At 38.1% G+C, this 16,409-nt stretch overlaps 1 protein-coding gene across 6 annotated transcripts in view; it reads left to right on the top strand.

Moving 5' to 3' along the window:
• Positions 1-16,409, top strand: part of LOC109913164 (ral GTPase-activating protein subunit alpha-1-like) — a 139,815-nt gene that overhangs the window by 51,375 nt on the left and 72,031 nt on the right. For all 6 annotated transcript variants that reach the window (XR_007262581.1, XR_007262582.1, XR_007262580.1 and 3 more), the window contains exons 14-16: positions 6,629-6,700; positions 9,905-10,028; positions 15,275-15,430. Coding sequence is in view for 3 of the 6 variants with exons in the window: in XM_048599704.1 (XP_048455661.1) it covers positions 6,629-6,700; positions 9,905-10,028; positions 15,275-15,430 (352 nt within the window). In the remaining 3 variants the exon portion in view is untranslated. The remainder of the gene's footprint in view (positions 1-6,628; positions 6,701-9,904; positions 10,029-15,274; positions 15,431-16,409) is intronic.

Here is a 16,409-nt window from a genome sequence, read left to right as displayed (position 1 = left end):
TACCACTTCAGTCAACAGTACTTATCTGCTTGTGACAGGTTTTACACATACAGTATTGGGCATGTTAAATGAACTCAGGACCCACAATACTAGAGTGGAAGAATGTCATTCTTGATCCCAAGGGACTGACTAAGAAGAAAGAAGACTGTCTGTTCAAATTTAGTCAACACAAATTCTAATGGATCCATTCAGTTTTGGAACTGGGACTAGAGCAAATCACCATGTGGCTGGCTGTGAGACTTTCAAAATATCCCCCCTGTGGAGCATGGCCTCAATCTCGAGTTGTATCCTTGTATAAAGTGGGTATACGATTTTCCTGGTTGTGTGAAAATAGATGTTTGATATCTACTTCATTGCGATACAGTATGTAGTGTTCAGTTCCCACAGCCCTGAAGAGTTGTGAAAATCGTTGATTTAAATTGAATGGCTTATTCTGTCCGATAACTGTTTCTAACTTGCTGATAAGGTTGAGACCTATGCAGACTCTCCTACTTGGAAGTGAACATGGGTGAATGTAGGTAAGGTATAGTGTTTCAACAATTTCTCTGCATTAATGTTGCCTGAAGCTGGCCTTTGAGGCTGGTGCCTCTTGAACTTTGAGGCTTCGCAGATCCTTTAGCAAAAAACAATTGCTGTAACTGCAACCATGGCTCTCCACTACATAAATAAGGCTTTCTTTCAGCCTGTGAACCTTCTTCACGCCGTCATGGGGAGCTTGCAAAAACTGGTGCCTTTTCCACACACGTCTCCAGAAACTGCCCTGGCACACTTTGTTTCTGCATCCTCTATGTCAACTGTCCCCTTGTTTAGTTTGTAAGTTGCCGTCTGCCTTCTGGAAAGTTCTTAGATATGATAGAGTAGAATTCATTGCTCACCCTCATCGAAATACATGCCTTTCCACAGTCCTGTTTACGTTAACTGCTGGACTGGTACAGTGACTGGGTTGGCCTTCATGTGATTTTGCCACTACACTATAATTTGACTTGGCATCTCCTTGGGGTTTTCTCATTCTTCTATGGTTGTCTGCTGGACTGACCTTGTCATTCGCCTACTGTGCTGTACTGTACTGTGATGAGCTTACTTCTGGCACTCGTTGCTCATTACCTCAATTTTTGTTGTGTTTGCTGACTGTTTGCCACCATACCTGGCTTGTTGACAAATTAGTTCAAACCCTTGTCAATGAACATCAACAACCTTTTATTAACTAGTACTAGATATGAGGGATGATGAGAGAAGACATCAGGTTCCAGTTTCATATGTGATCTCACTATGATATACCTACTTAGACTGCATCTAAGGAGCTATTATTAAAGTATATAGTTAACCATTTGTTGCACACTAATTTGTATCTAAATCTGCTTCATGGAAAGAAATAAATGATTACTTTCGCATGGCAGAATTTATTTTTCTGTTCCTACTTTTCCAGTAACTGGACCTCTTGCCTTTCTGCAATATGTAACAAATTTGTAATAATCTAGGGTTTGTTACTCTAGATACTTCCATTCCAACACTCCCCTAGCCAGCCTTCAATCTTTCATCTTGCATAAATTTGAATTGAGCACAAGTTGTCCTATCTTTATCCCAACCTGCACCAAATCCTGTTCACTCATCACCCACATTGAGGGTGAGCAGGAAAATAAAGTTGAGGACACAACAAGATTCAACCATGATCTCATTGAATAGTGGACCAAGCTCAGGGGGCCAAATGGCCTTCTCCTACTCACATACTAGGTGTTTCAAAACCCCCAATATCACTTTTAAAATTGTAACACAGTTCAAATCAATTCTTGATCTTTCACATTCCTATCTCTGCAATCATCTCCAGTCTAACAGTCTTCCTTGAGATCTCCAGTCCTCTATCTCTGGCCAGTTATACATTTCTGTCTGGTTTGCCATACCATTGACGACCGCGCCATCAGCTGTGTAGGCCCAAAGTTGTGGTATTACGATCCCTAAACCTCTTTTCTCACATCCTTTATGATCATTCTCAAAGCTTATCTTCATGATCAAGCTTTTAGTCATCCAACCGTCTTTCAGCTTAGTGTCAATTTTTTACCTGATTACACTCCTATGAAGTACCTTATAATGTCAAAAACATTGTGTAAATACAAGTTGTTGTAAATACAGTTTTAGAAATTGTGAATTTCTACATCAAGATTGAAATAATAGTATCTTCTGCTCTTTACTACTAGCAAAACAAAGTTGTGACCTATTGAGAGAGGTTAGAAAAAATAAAATTCTGCTCATCAGCAAGAGACAAAATTTGTTGTTCAAATGTATGAAGGAGAGATTATGGGTGGATGGGTCTGTGTATATAATTTTTAGCAGCAGAAAAGGATCCCAGAAAAATCTACATACATAAATGTAACGTGGAAATTAGTATAGAAAATAGGAGCAACAGTAGGCCATTTGGCCCATTGAGCTTGCTCTGCCATTCGGTATGATCATGACTGATTTTCTGTCTCAATCCCATTCTCCCACTTTGTCCCCATGTCCCTTGAGGCATTTAGCATCCAGAAATCCAACCATTTATTCCTGAAGTATATTCAGTTAATTGGTCTCCACTGTCTTATGTGGTAGAGAATTCTATAGGGCCAACACTCTCTGTGAGGAAATTTCTCCTCATCTTAGTCCTAAGTCGTCTGGGAAACTAAAACAGCATACAATACTCCCAAGTATGGTGTCACAAAGGCCCCTTACAGCAGCAGCAAGATTTCCTTGCTCCTTTGCAATGAAGGCTGACATATCATTTGCCTTCCTACCTGCTTGCTGCACCTGCATGCTTGCTTTCATTGACTGATGTACAAAAACATATGGGTCCATTTCTGCATTAACATTTCCCGTAAACACTACATAAATACTGGTTGTTGTACCTAGAGTTTCTCTTTTTCCTACTAAAATGGATAACTTCACATTATACTGCATCTGCCATGTATTTACCCACTCACTCAACTTGTCTAAATTACCTTTAATCTCTTTACATCCTCCCATGCAACTCAAAATCACACCTAGTTTTGTGTTTGGAGCAAATGTGGATATATTACATTTACTTTCTGTCTCCAGGTTTCTATTATATATTATGAATATCTGGGATCCAAGTGCCTGCTCCCTTTGGTACCCACTGGTCACTGCCTTACACTCTGCCTTTCCTTTCTGCTCACCAATTCTCAATCCATACCAATATATTACCCCAGTCCCATATGTGTTAATCTTGCACATAACTCTTTTGTAGGAATTTATCAAAACCTTTCTGAAAGTCAAAATATTCTGCATCTGCTGATTCTCTGTTATCCGTTATATTAGTTAAATCATCAAACAAAACTTACTAGATTTGTTAAACATGGTTTATCTTTTCATAAATCCATCATGACCTTATTTAAACCTGTTAATATCTTCAAAGTGCCTTCTGAATTCATCCTTTATAATTGACTGCCATCATGTTCCCTACTACTGATGTCAGGCTCACCAGTCTGTAATTCCCAGTTTTCTCCCTCTTTTTTAAAATAGTGTGGTTATATTTGCCACCATCCAATCTACTGGGATTGTTCCAGAATCTACAAAACTTTGGAAGATGACAACTAACGCATTCACTATCTCCATGGCCGTGATCCTTAAATTACCAGGCCCAAGAGATGTATCGACTTCTGGTCCCATTAATTTCCACAGCACTTTTTTTTCACTAATACGAATTTCCTTCAGTTTCTCCTTCCCAATAACCCTTGCGACCCTAGCATTTCTGGGAAGTAATTTGTGTCTTCTATGAATACAGAATCAAAGTAGTTGTTTAATTGCTCTCCCATTTCTTTGTTCTCCATTGTTAGTTATCCAGAATTTCAGAACTAAAGGGGACCTGCATTGGTCTTCAACAATCTTTTTCTCTTTACATACTTATGGAAGATCTCGTACTTTATCCACTTTACTTTTGTATTCTGCTTTTTCCCTTCTTATTCAAACTTCTGGTCCTCTTTTGCCATATTCTAAACTGCTCCCCATCCTCAGGCTTACTAATTCTACTTGTGAACTGACATTTTCAGTAACTTCTTTTGTTAGCCAAGGTTGGGCCACTGTTCCTATTGAATTTTTATACCAGAAATAACTGTTGCAATACAGGAATTTGTTCCTTTAAACCTAGCATTGCCTATCAGCCATCGTGCCTCTTAACCAATCAATCACAGCCAACTTTTGCCTCATACCAAAACAGTTTCCTTAGTTTAAATTTAAGACCCTACCTTTGCATTGGACAACTTGACCTTCTATCCCAGTGAGGAATTATCATATTTTGGTCACCCTTCCCTAAAGGACTTCACACCACAAGATTATTAAATAATCCCTCCTCATTGCATAATACCAAATCTAGGATAACCCATTCTCTGTTTGGTTCGTCAATGCACAGGTCTAAAAAAATAACCACCTTATACATACACCAGGATTTCATCCACCATTGTGTTATTGCTCATGTGGTTTGCTCAGTCTATATATAGAATATAGTGACCCATGATTACTGTAGCATCCTTGGTGCATACATCTTTAATTTCTTGTTTAATGCTGTCCGCTACTTCATTACTATTGTTTCGAATACCATAAACAATCCCCACTAATGTTTTATGCCCCTTATGGTTTGTTTGATTCACTGTGACTGATTCTACATAGCGTCATAGAGTCATAAAGCATAACAGACCTTTCAGTCCAATTAGTTCGCGCCAACCATGTTCCCAAACTAAATTAGTCCCGCTTGTCTGCATTTGGCCCATATTTTTCTTGCAGTGTCACTCTTTGATTTTTTCAAACTCAACCTGTTCCAGAGTAGAAGTATCTCCTGCAGGTCCAGTTCCCTCCATTCTACATTCTGCAATCTACATTCCAATCCAGCTGTATCTCAGTGCTCTTGCTTGTGTTCACTATTCATACTTCAGGAAGTGATGCCCTACAAACTGATTACCTTCCTCTGACAACCATAGCCATCTGTTTGTATAAGGTAGGGATCATTGGTTCTGCAACACAATCGTTTTTTGCCTTTGTTACCATCATGTTAGGGACAGTTACATTGAAGGAAAAAGCCAATTACCCAATGATTAATTGCACAAGACTTCACAGTTTTATAATAAAAATTAACTTCATATTAAGCATAGCAAATTCCACTATAGCTCATAGAGTTATGCCATAAACTCCATTCTACTTGTTCTTGTTTCCAAAAGTTCCCTTTTACATGACAAAAGTCTTGAAAGTTTATTCAGCACTTATGAGATCAACCCAAGGGTATGGCCTGACTGTCTAGAATTCTCTTTAATTTCTCCTCAGTGTTCCAACTGTTCTTCAAGGTGTGAAATTTCAAGGGGACCCTTCCATTAGTTTTTGGCTAAGCAATCTTCAACATTAACTTCTTAATGTCAAAACTGTGAACTTCTTTGTTCACACATAGGTTGGTGAATGCAGTGAAGCCCATCTGCTTCCTTCCACAGAAGTTACTGCCTTTCACTATGAAATTGCTTCCTCTGTCATCAAGCTCAGGATATCTTTCAGTTTCTTTTCCCCTCAGAAATTTCAAGCTGTGTTTGTGCCCCATTCTCATTCTGTGCAGTGAATAATAATTAATATTCTCTCTGCTCAAGGCTCAGTTAACTCTTCCACTCTGTCAGCTCTGAACTGCGACTTATACAAATCCAATCACTGCAATCTTCTCTATGAGAAGGATTTAGATAAAACAAACAAAGGAACTGCCTAACCTCCACAGCCTAACTGCATGACAACATTCTTGTGATGATTAAATGCAAACTAATCATTTGTGCCTTTAGCACACCCTTTAATTCTATTAGCCATATTAATCACTATTATCTCTAATAGATTTCTACAGCTCTCTTTCCCAGAAATTTTATGCCCATCAGTGAACACCCATTTTGGCTAACTACTTTTTACCTTTACTTTTGGGAATTGATGAACATTTTGAAGCTTTTATTTACAAGGCTGGACTTGCTGCGTCTCATAAAAACTCAATCATAGGCTATCCATTTTTCAACTTTTCACCCTTCTAGATCTGAGCTCATTAAATAAAAACTTAGAACTGCAATTACTCCAGGTCCATTTAAACTGCAGCTACTTCAGGGTTGTCTATCATTTTCTCAATTAAATGGAATCATCTAACGTGCATTAAGCACTTGAACCTCCAACCGAGAAGTTGTATTCTTAATGGATTTGAGTTATGGAGTCAGACATTGGCAACACCTTGACATTGAGGGCAAATACTGTTCCTCCTGAAATTTAACATTTGTGTGCCTGTGGCTGGATCAAAGCTATGGTAAGGTCAGGAGCTGAGTGATTCTGGTATTAATAATTTAGGAGGTGGTTGATGGGTCAATAATAAACCAGTTTTGGTTAATGTCTTTTTTTTTTAGATACAGCAGGGCAAGCTTAAAACTGTCCAAATGGAGGCCAGTGCTGGTTTTACTAAAATAGTTTACTTAGGTTAGCAGCAATGTAACAGATATTTGTTATAAATTTCATCTTGGGTACTGCTGATGTTTCAATTAATGGTTGTCATCAAGGCACCATGATTGATTCACAGCTTCAGCCATTTTATTCTGATAAAACTATTAGTGTCCATTATAATATTAAACATTCTGTTTTACCGTAGGACCAGTTTCCATCTTCTGAAGAAAAATGAAAAGCTTTTGCGGGAACTTAAAAACCTAGACTCAAGGCAATGGTAAGTGTTTTCTGCAGTAATTGGTATGTTTCAGGCTGAAATGTTTCACGAATCCATTGGATAATTTTTGGACGTTCATTTAAACAAGGAAGGCCCGCAGCAAGTCTTTCCTCATTGTATCTTTTGTAACCTGAATGACAACTTTTGATGAGACTCATTACCATACACCAAAAAGGGGTAAATGTACTGTAAATGAGCTACAAAATCATTATTGAAAGTAATACCCCAAATTCAAAAACTGGAAGAAAAGTCTGCCATCACCCAATTGAGTTATAGTCTCTAACACAAGCCTGCAGTTGTTTCTGACACTGTTGACTTGTTTAATTCAGTTTCCAGAGTGATAATGAGCTGAACCATCTTTCAAAAAATATACTCGTAAGACTAGAGCCACTGGGCAGAACATGTCATTTGTATGCAACTGTTGTTGCATTGAGATCCCCAGGAGGATAGCAGAAATCTTTACAGATGTCCTTAAAACATCCCTGAAGAGGTCAGATGTCCCTGTTGACTTGTAGGAGTCTCTACTTTGTCACTGACCAAGATAGAAAACCTTCATTCATGAAGGCAACCAACACGTTCAGAGACTTCATCCAGTGTAAGAAGAGATGAGGCCAAGGTACTTCAACACAGCTCATCTATCTGACCCACCAAGCACCTTGTGGCAGAGTTTCCAGACCATGCATTGAACTTACCAGCTATTTCAGAACCCACAAAAGCAGAGTGGAAACAAGTTATCCTCAACCCTAAAGGACTGCCTAAGAAAAGCAATTAGTCTGACCACTCCAGGGCCTTGGGCCAATCTTCACCTTGGCATGTAGCTGCTTCCGGATTCTTTTTTCTAAATGAAGACTTTTCATGCGACTGGATGACAGGATGCAGAGCTGGGCAAAGAAGTAACAGATGGAATTCAACCCAGAAAATTGTGAAGTGATTTGTTTTGGAAGGTCGAATTTGAATGCTGAATACAGGGTTAATGGCAGGATTCTTGGCAATGTGGAAGAACAGAGGGGTCTTAGGGTCCACGTCCATAGATCCCTCAAAGCTGCTACCCAAGTTGATAGGGTTGTTAAGAAGGCGTATGGTGTGTTGGCTTTCAATAGCAGGGGAATTGAGTTTAAGAGCCGCGAGGCTATGCTGCAGCTTTGTAAAACCCTGGTTAGACCACACTTGTAATATTGTGTTCAGTTCTGGTCGCCTCATTATAGGAAGGATGTGGAAGCTTTAGAGGGGATGCAGAGGAGATTTACCAGGATGCTGCCTGGATTGGAGGGCAGGTCTTATGAGGAAAGGTTGAGGGAGCTAGAGCTTTTCTCATTGGAGCGAAGAAGGATGAGAGGTGACTTGATAGAGGTGTACAACATGATGAGAGGCATAGGTAGAGTGGATAGCCAGTGACTTTGTCCCAGGGCGGAAATGACTATTACGAGGGGGCATAATTTTAAGGTGATTGGAGGAAGGTATAGGGGAAATGTCAGAGATAGATTCTTTAGACGGAGAGTGGTGGGTGCGTGGAATGCATTACTGACGATGGTAGTGGAGTTAGATGCATTAGGGACATTCAAGCGACTCTTGGATAGGCACATGGATGATAGTAAAATGTAGGGTATGCAGGGTAGTTTGATCTTACAGTAGGATAATAGGTCGGCACAACATCGTGGCCTGAAGGGCCTGTATTGTGCTATACTGTTCTATGTCCTATGTTCTTATTTTGGTGTTTGCTGATGCTAATGAAACTTTTTGAGTTGGTTAAATAAGGGAAGGCAATGCTTCTGGTGAACATCTTACCATATTGAAAGTAGTAGAAATGTTGTGGTTCATTTAGTACTAAGATATTGTACAAATCTGTCACTGAGCATTAACTAGCAAAACCAATATTTGAAGTTTTACCTTTAATTCATTGTTTAAAAAAACTATAGTGTATAGTATAACTTCTGTCTTTCCTATGCTCGTCATTTGCATATGTATAAACAATGTCTGTTGTGAATTTTCACTGTAAACTAGCTACGTGAATTACCTGTTTATGTACTCCTGTGAGATAAAATTGTTGAATTAAGTGACAAGTGTTTTTGCTACTTCAGACAGACTTCATTTTTAAGCTGTTTTCACGAGTTATCTTACAATTTGGAGATAATTCATTTGAATGTGATACATTCGCTGCTACTTTTTAGATGATACTCATGTTCTAAAAATTATTTAATTTTGACACACACGACTCTCATTTCACCCTTCGGTTCTCTTTGATCAGTAGAAATGTTGACATGTGTGTACCCTTCACAGGAAATTTCTTTTTTTTTTAATCATTGGATATGACTATCATTGGCGTGGCCAGTATTCCTTAATTTTGTTTGGGAAGCTTGTGATAAGCTACCTCCTTGAACCACTGTAGACAATGAAGTGCAGTTGTAGTGCTATTAGGAAGAAAAAGCAACAATGAGGAATCCATATTCCACTTGTGAGTCAAAACACTGTGTGACCTGGAGGAAGACTTGCAGAAGACCATGTTCCAATGTTTGTGCTGCCTTTGGCCTTCTAGGTTATAGAGGTCGCAGGTTTGGAAAGTCTACTTAATTCCCTTAAGAGTCATGAGATTTAGAGCACAGAAACAGACCCTCAGTCCAACTCTTCCATGCCAACCAGATATCGTAAATAAATCTAGTCCCACTCGCCAGCATTTGGCCCATATGCCTCTAAACCCTTCCTATTCATATACCATCCAGATGCCTTTTAAATGTTGGAATTGTACCAGCCTCTACCACTTTGACTATTCACTATTCGTGAACCTCATGATTTTATAAACCTCTATAAGGTCACCCTTCATCCTCTAATGCTCCAGGGAAAATAGCCCCAGTCTCTTCAGCCTCTCCCTATAGCTCAAACCCTCCAACCCTGGCAACATCCTTGTAAATCTTTTCTGAATCCTTTTAAGTTTCACAACATCTTTTCTATGGAGAATTGAAGTGCAATAACAAACAAAGCCAGAGGTGCAACGGACTGTATTGTGACTCCAGTTTTTGAAGGGCAAAATTTCCCAGTAACCTTCCTTTAGTTTGGTGACAGTTGTTTTAACTCTGCTTCCACAAGTAGCAAATCTGTAGATTTTACAAAAAAGTGGATGATCCAACATTGCATTATTTGAAATTATTATAGAATGTAGATTTTTTTTTTTGTCTCATGTTAAATTAACTACTGTTTTGTTCCATGCAGTCGAGAAACGCACAAGATAGCAGTGTTTTATGTTGCTGAAGGGCAGGAAGATAAGCACTCCATTCTAACGAATACTGGAGGAAGCCAATCCTATGAGGATTTTGTAGCGGGGCTTGGTTGGGAGGTAAAGTTCCTTGTGCTTTCTCAACTTATCTACTTTTCACATCGCTTACTGTATTGGGGCATTTCTTTAGCTCTAATATTGTTCCCATCTTGTTAGTGACCAGTAACTTTTTTTTAAAGAACGAAAGAAGAAATCCAAATCCCAGTGATTGATTAAAAGAATGAAGCTACAAGATCCCACAGTTTAAAAATAATTTTCTTTACTATAAAAGAATCTAACAAAGTAAATCTTAAATACTATCTTGATTAATTTCCCACACTTTTTTGATTAATTTCCTATACTGTAGCACCCAGAATCAACATCAGTTAAGCAGGCAAATTATAGATAATTATGAGCTATAAATTACACGTTAAATGGCAAATACAACTCAGTCACAATGTCCTTCAAAACTCTCTCTTCTTTTCAAGGGATGGCAGCTCCTTGTCTTCTATTCCCACCCAAGTTCTAGTTTCACAAAACTGAACAAAAATCACACATGCAGAATTTCCTCAGCCTTGCTTGCAATGGCACATGTATATCCATGTATGTTAGAAAAAGAAATCAAGTTGCATTTAAGAAAACACCAAATAATGCTTTCAAGAATTTTTCACTTGGCGAAATCATGCCACCTCTAAAATTCTCAGTACATGCCTGATACTATGAACTAGCCTCTAGTTTATTACATATTCTATAAGCAGTAGCAGTTGTATTGATGTTGAAGTCCAAGAAAGAATAGTTCCCTTAATTGATATATGCAAAATGATTTATAGCAAGTTTCTTGCAAAATAATTATCAAGTCATATTTGCCACTTACTTTGTGCATCAAAGCATGAGATTCTTCCACAACATAGCAATCATTTTCCACCCAATAGAGTAGACTGTTGACACTATTGGGATTCATTTTCTATGTGCATACATGAAGAAAAGCCATTTAAGGTACTAGAGGGATTCCTACTGTGTACAGATCTATCCCAGCAAAAGTCTTCCATTCAGGAAAGAAGTCAGGAAGTAAAGGCCCAAAATGTTGAAGTGCATCTAAGATATCAACTGTTAATTTTTGTCACTTCTTAAATCTTGGGATTTCTGTTTAATCATAGTGTGGATTTTAAGACTGGGTCTTCAATCAAGTGATACTTTTGCAGATCAACTCTTGATAACCAAAGATTTTTATTTATAGTAGATAAACAAAGCAATGTTAGTCTTTTTGTGAATATCTTCCTTTTGATATCCAAGATGTAATATGATGTTGTCTATTTTTAAACTTGAATATTTTGTGATGTTTATTTCATTATCTCCATGTATCATAAATATTTTTTTGTTTTCAGTAGTACATTATGATAGTTCACGAAGTACTGGAACTTCTACCCATAAATTTCAATCTAAATCTCAGGACATCTATCTAATCTTTTTCTCCCATATCCTGCTAACACTTGTTAACCTTATGATCTAGTTCACCTTTTTCAGTTACGAGCATTATAACCTGTGAATCAAAAGAACAATGATTTGCTGTTGTTTACAAACAGATGGATGTAGGTTCCTCGAGCATGGACAAAATCATGGATGAGCAGATGATGCCAAAATGCTGCCTATTCTCGATGACCTTTTACCCTCTTGCTTATCAAATATCTATCTACCACTTCCTTACAGATATTTGAATACTCTACTTCCATGCCTTTTTGAGGAAGAGACTTCCAAAGACCAGAGTCATCTGCGCGAAAACAAATTCTCCTCATCTCTAAAGCAATCTAAAACAAAACAAAGTACTGTTGATGCTATAAGTCTGAAACAGAAATAGAAATTGCTGGAGAAGCTCAGCATTGTTGAGAGAAAGCAGAGATAACGTTTCGGATCCAGTGAACTTTCTTCACAATCATTTCTCCAGCAATTTCTATTTTTGTTTCTCCTTAGCTCTGTTTTAAATGGACAATTCATAATTTTAAACAGTGACCCTAGTTTCAGATTCCCCCACAAGAGGACACATCCTTTGTCATCCACTTGTCAATACCCCTCAAGATCTTTATGCTTCAGTCAAGTGGCCTCTTACTTTTCTAAACTCCAGCAGATACCATTCTAGCCTGTCTAACATTTCCTCCTATGACAAATCACCTATTCCAGATATTTGCTGAGTAAACCTTCTCTGAATTGTTTCCAATGCATTTACATCCTTCCTTAAATATGGAAGAAAATACTGTACCCAGTACTCCAGATGTGATCTTACTAATGCCCACATAACAGAAGTATAATCTCCCTGCTTTTGTATTTAATTCCACTCGGAATAAACTGCAACATTCTATTTGTTTTTTCATATTCACTCATGGGATGTGGTCATCATTGGCTGGCCAACATTTATTACCTGTCCCTAGTTGCCCTTGAGAAGGTGGTGATGAGCAGCCTTACATTTCAGAGGGCAATTGAGAGTCAACTACAAAGAACAAGGAGAACAAAGAAATTTCTAGTACAAAAACAGGCCCTTCGGCCCTCCAAGCCTGCACCAACATGCTGTCCATCACAACTAAAACCCCCTACCCTTCTGGGGACCATATCTCTCTATTCCCATCCTATTCGTATATTTGTCAAGACGCCCTTTAAAAGTCACTATAGTATCTGCTTCCACTACCTCCTCCACAGCGCGTTCCAGGCACCCACCACCTTCTGTGTAAAAAAACTTGCCTCGCACCTAAAACCCATGGCCCCTGGTAACTGACTCTTCCACCCTGGGAAAATGCTTCTGACTGTCCAGTCTGTCCATGCCCTTCATAATCTTGTAGACCTCTATCAGGCTGCCCCTCAACCTTTGTCATTCCAATGAGAACAACCCAAGTTTCTCCAACCTCTCCTCATAGCTAATGCCCACCATATCTATATTACTGTGGGCTGATGTCGCATGTAGGGCAGACCAGGTGAGGATGGTGTATTTCCTTCCCTGGAAGACATTAGTGAGCTAGATGGGTTTTCCGACAATTGACAGTGGTTTCATAGTCCATCTGAATCAGGGCTCCTCCATGTTGAAACCAATTGCAAGAAACACTGAGGGTAGCAGGAGCACAAAATGTATGCTCAGTGGGATACTTCAGGGTTGATTGCCTAGGCTGGTGCCGTACCGCCATCATTGATCAAGCTGGCTGACTCCAAAGGGTATAGTTGCTGAATTGGGCCTGTTGAAGGTGGCATGGGAACGAACAAGAGGGATTAATCTACTTGACCTCAACATCATCAATCTCCTCAGAGCAATAACCATCATGACAGGAGTGATAACCACAGTCATTGTAGAAACAAAGTCCCATCTTCAACTGAAGTACCTTCTATTGAGTTTTATGGCACTAGGACAGACTACAAACAGATCTATCTATTCTAGACTGGGCATTTATGAAGAAGCAGTGTGGACCATGAGCAGCAACTGAATTATATTCAACCACAATCTGTGACCTCGTAGCTCAGTGTATCCCCACTTTACCATATTCATCAAGCCTATATTTCTTCATCTTTGTTTTGCCAATTTCTTTGTTACTTTCACATCTGCACTTTCCATTCTGCAGTACTGTGTTCTTCATATCTGGTAGAAGCTTCCCATTGTTTTATGCAATATCCTACTTTGTTTTTGTACAATAGTAAGTTTGGGGTGAGATGGGCATGATGTCTAGATTTCTGAATTGCAGCATTTTTTCCTTCTGGGGATGTATTTGTTCTGAGCCCTCCTTTATCTCTTCCTTAGATGTCGCCCATTGCTCGTATATTAATCTACCTTGAAGTAGTTATTTCTAGTCTTTGTGAAAACAAAACTCACACCTCAGCCTACTAAAATTGGCCTCACCACTTTTTTTCCCTTAGCCCATCATTATCCTTTTTTATATCCATGTTAAATCTAATGGGATTATGATCACTGTCACCAAAACAGTTTCTTATGCATCTTCCGTTTGCTTCATTTTTAAACTAAGTCACCAAATTGCTCTTGTTTATCTTACTGTGCACTAACAAAGAAGTTCTCCTGAATGTGTACGCAAAATTCTGTGTCATCTATAACTTTCATACTGCTTTTATCCCAGCTAATACTCGGATAATTTGAATTCCCTACAATTATGATCCTATTATTTCTGCAATTCTTAGCAACTTGTCTACATTTTTGCTTCTCTACACACTCTGTCTGATTGTTTGGATGCCTATAGTATACTCCAAGGAATGTGATAGCCTTTTGTTTAAATGCTTCATTTCAGGCAATATCGCCCCACTTGAAAATCACCATCATTGTTCATGGTTGTGATGACTTTGTCAATGAATATTGTGACTTCACTCCCTCATTGTTTTACTCTGCCTCTTTATCCTGTATATTTATTTTCCATTCCTACCTTTTAAGCTGTTTTTCAAGAATAACATAAGTTTATGGTTCAATGCCTCTTGTTAGCAATACGTTTTTGGAGGTTGAACAATGTTGGTGACATGCGAAAAGATTTAACCGTTGAGATATTAATCTTACTGGATTCTATTTCAGTGTAATGAAGCAGTCTTTTGCTTTACTTGAACAACTTGTGAAATAGATTAGACGTTAGAAGACCTTCTTTCGCACCCCCACTGCCATTGCAGAAAGTTTTCTTCAAGTATGCCAAATGACTTTTGCAGAGAAGAAAGACATGTTGCCAAAACGTTTCAGCTTTCAGTCATCCAGACAAATGCAACAATTCCAGATTTCAAACAATTGTGACAACTTATACTACAAGATAAAAGGTTGCTGAATGGTTAACAAGTTGACTCTGGCTGAGTTTTGCAGATGTGACATGCAACAACTTCTGGAAATTCAAAAAAAAACTCTGCCTTTTCTTTGCAGAGAATTCCTGCCTTTGAACTTGTGTTGTTTCTAGCAAATATATCTGTTGTGAGTTTGACTGATGACCTAAAATTGGTTGTTAGTGTAAATATTAGTACATTTAGGATTGCTCTACTCAACTGAAGAGTCATGTATAACAGTCAGTTTTTTGTTTTGGATTTTGCAAGCCTGGGCAGCTTAAGAAAAATTTCCTCCAACTCGGTAATGTTACGTCCCTAACGTGCAAAAAATCACAAGTAGTCCAGCATATTATTAAATTGCAGCCATGTAGGAATTAACTGTCTAAAAGTTTTGAGACATATATATGATAGATATATTATAATAGTTGTCATGTATTCTAATGCTATGTAACATTCTCTGGCCACAACAACTAGCTAAATAATACATAATTCATGATATTGGTAAACTTGGATTTTCTTAATTATATTCTCATTTCTTTCTGTTTAAGGTTAACCTTACTAATCATTGTGGCTTCATGGGTGGACTACAAAGAAATAAAAGCACTGGTCTCTCCACTCCATACTTTGCTACCTCCACCGTAGAAGTAATATTTCATGTATCTACAAGAATACCTTCTGATTCAGATGATTCTTTAACAAAAAAGGTATGGTTTGTAATAATATTTAGCTACTACATACTCTTACCACTTTTTGTAAATTGTTAACTTGGTACATTGAAATATAGTTTCAAGTCAGGTGTCAATTTTATTTCATGTTGACATTGCTTTGAAATTGAGGATGTCTGATTTTGAAATTGCACAATGTACCAATGGGTTTTTTCATTGTGCCTTACTGTTATAATAATGAAATCATCTGTTAAAAATTCTGGTAGACTTATTTCAAAACTTATTATGTTGATTGTTCCTAGTGTTGACTTCTCAACTTTTAGCCACCTAAGTAAGCATTAGATAATATTAGTTATGTAATGTTAACCTGTATATGCAAAATCACACAGTCAAAGAGGTCTACAGCAGAAAAAATAGTCCTTTGGCCCATCAAGTCTGTGCTGGTTAAAACACCGCCTAAACCATTCTAATCCCATTTTCCAGTAGTTGGCCCACAATATTGCATGTCTTGATTAAAGTTACCATAGCATTAGTGAGTTCATTTATCCTGGCTGTCTTCCCTCCCCTGTCAACCTGTAAGGATGCATCAATTTCCACTTGGGAAAAATGAAAGCCCTTTTCTACCTCAGGGAAAAGAAAATAATTGAATTAATCAGTTTAAGGAGGAAAGAGTTCTCAAAAAATCTATTCAGGAACAAACACAATTATTTCCATTTTCTTTTATAGTGAATGTGACCTTGGCTGATAGTAGTGTTTCTGAGGTGGTACCAATTAAGTTCTATTTGGATTCTGAACAAAATAATTGTGTATGTGTAGAATGACAGAGGAAATTAACAATTATCAATGTTATATCTAGTACACTGCCATGAAAAGTAGGAACCTGCAACCATAATTCCACACAAATTTTAATTTTCATGTTAGATAACAAGGTGTAGAGCTGGATGAACACAGCAGGCCAAGCAGCATCAGAGGAGCAGGAAAGCTGACGTTTCGGGTCTAGACCCTTCTTCAGAAATCA

This window comes from Rhincodon typus, chromosome 8, assembly GCF_021869965.1.
Source record: "Rhincodon typus isolate 14 chromosome 8, sRhiTyp1.1, whole genome shotgun sequence".
In the NCBI taxonomy this organism is placed as follows: Eukaryota; Metazoa; Chordata; class Chondrichthyes; order Orectolobiformes; family Rhincodontidae; genus Rhincodon; species Rhincodon typus.
The sequence above is the reverse complement of the archived record's forward strand: the minus strand, read 5'-3'. Positions and strand labels throughout refer to the sequence as shown.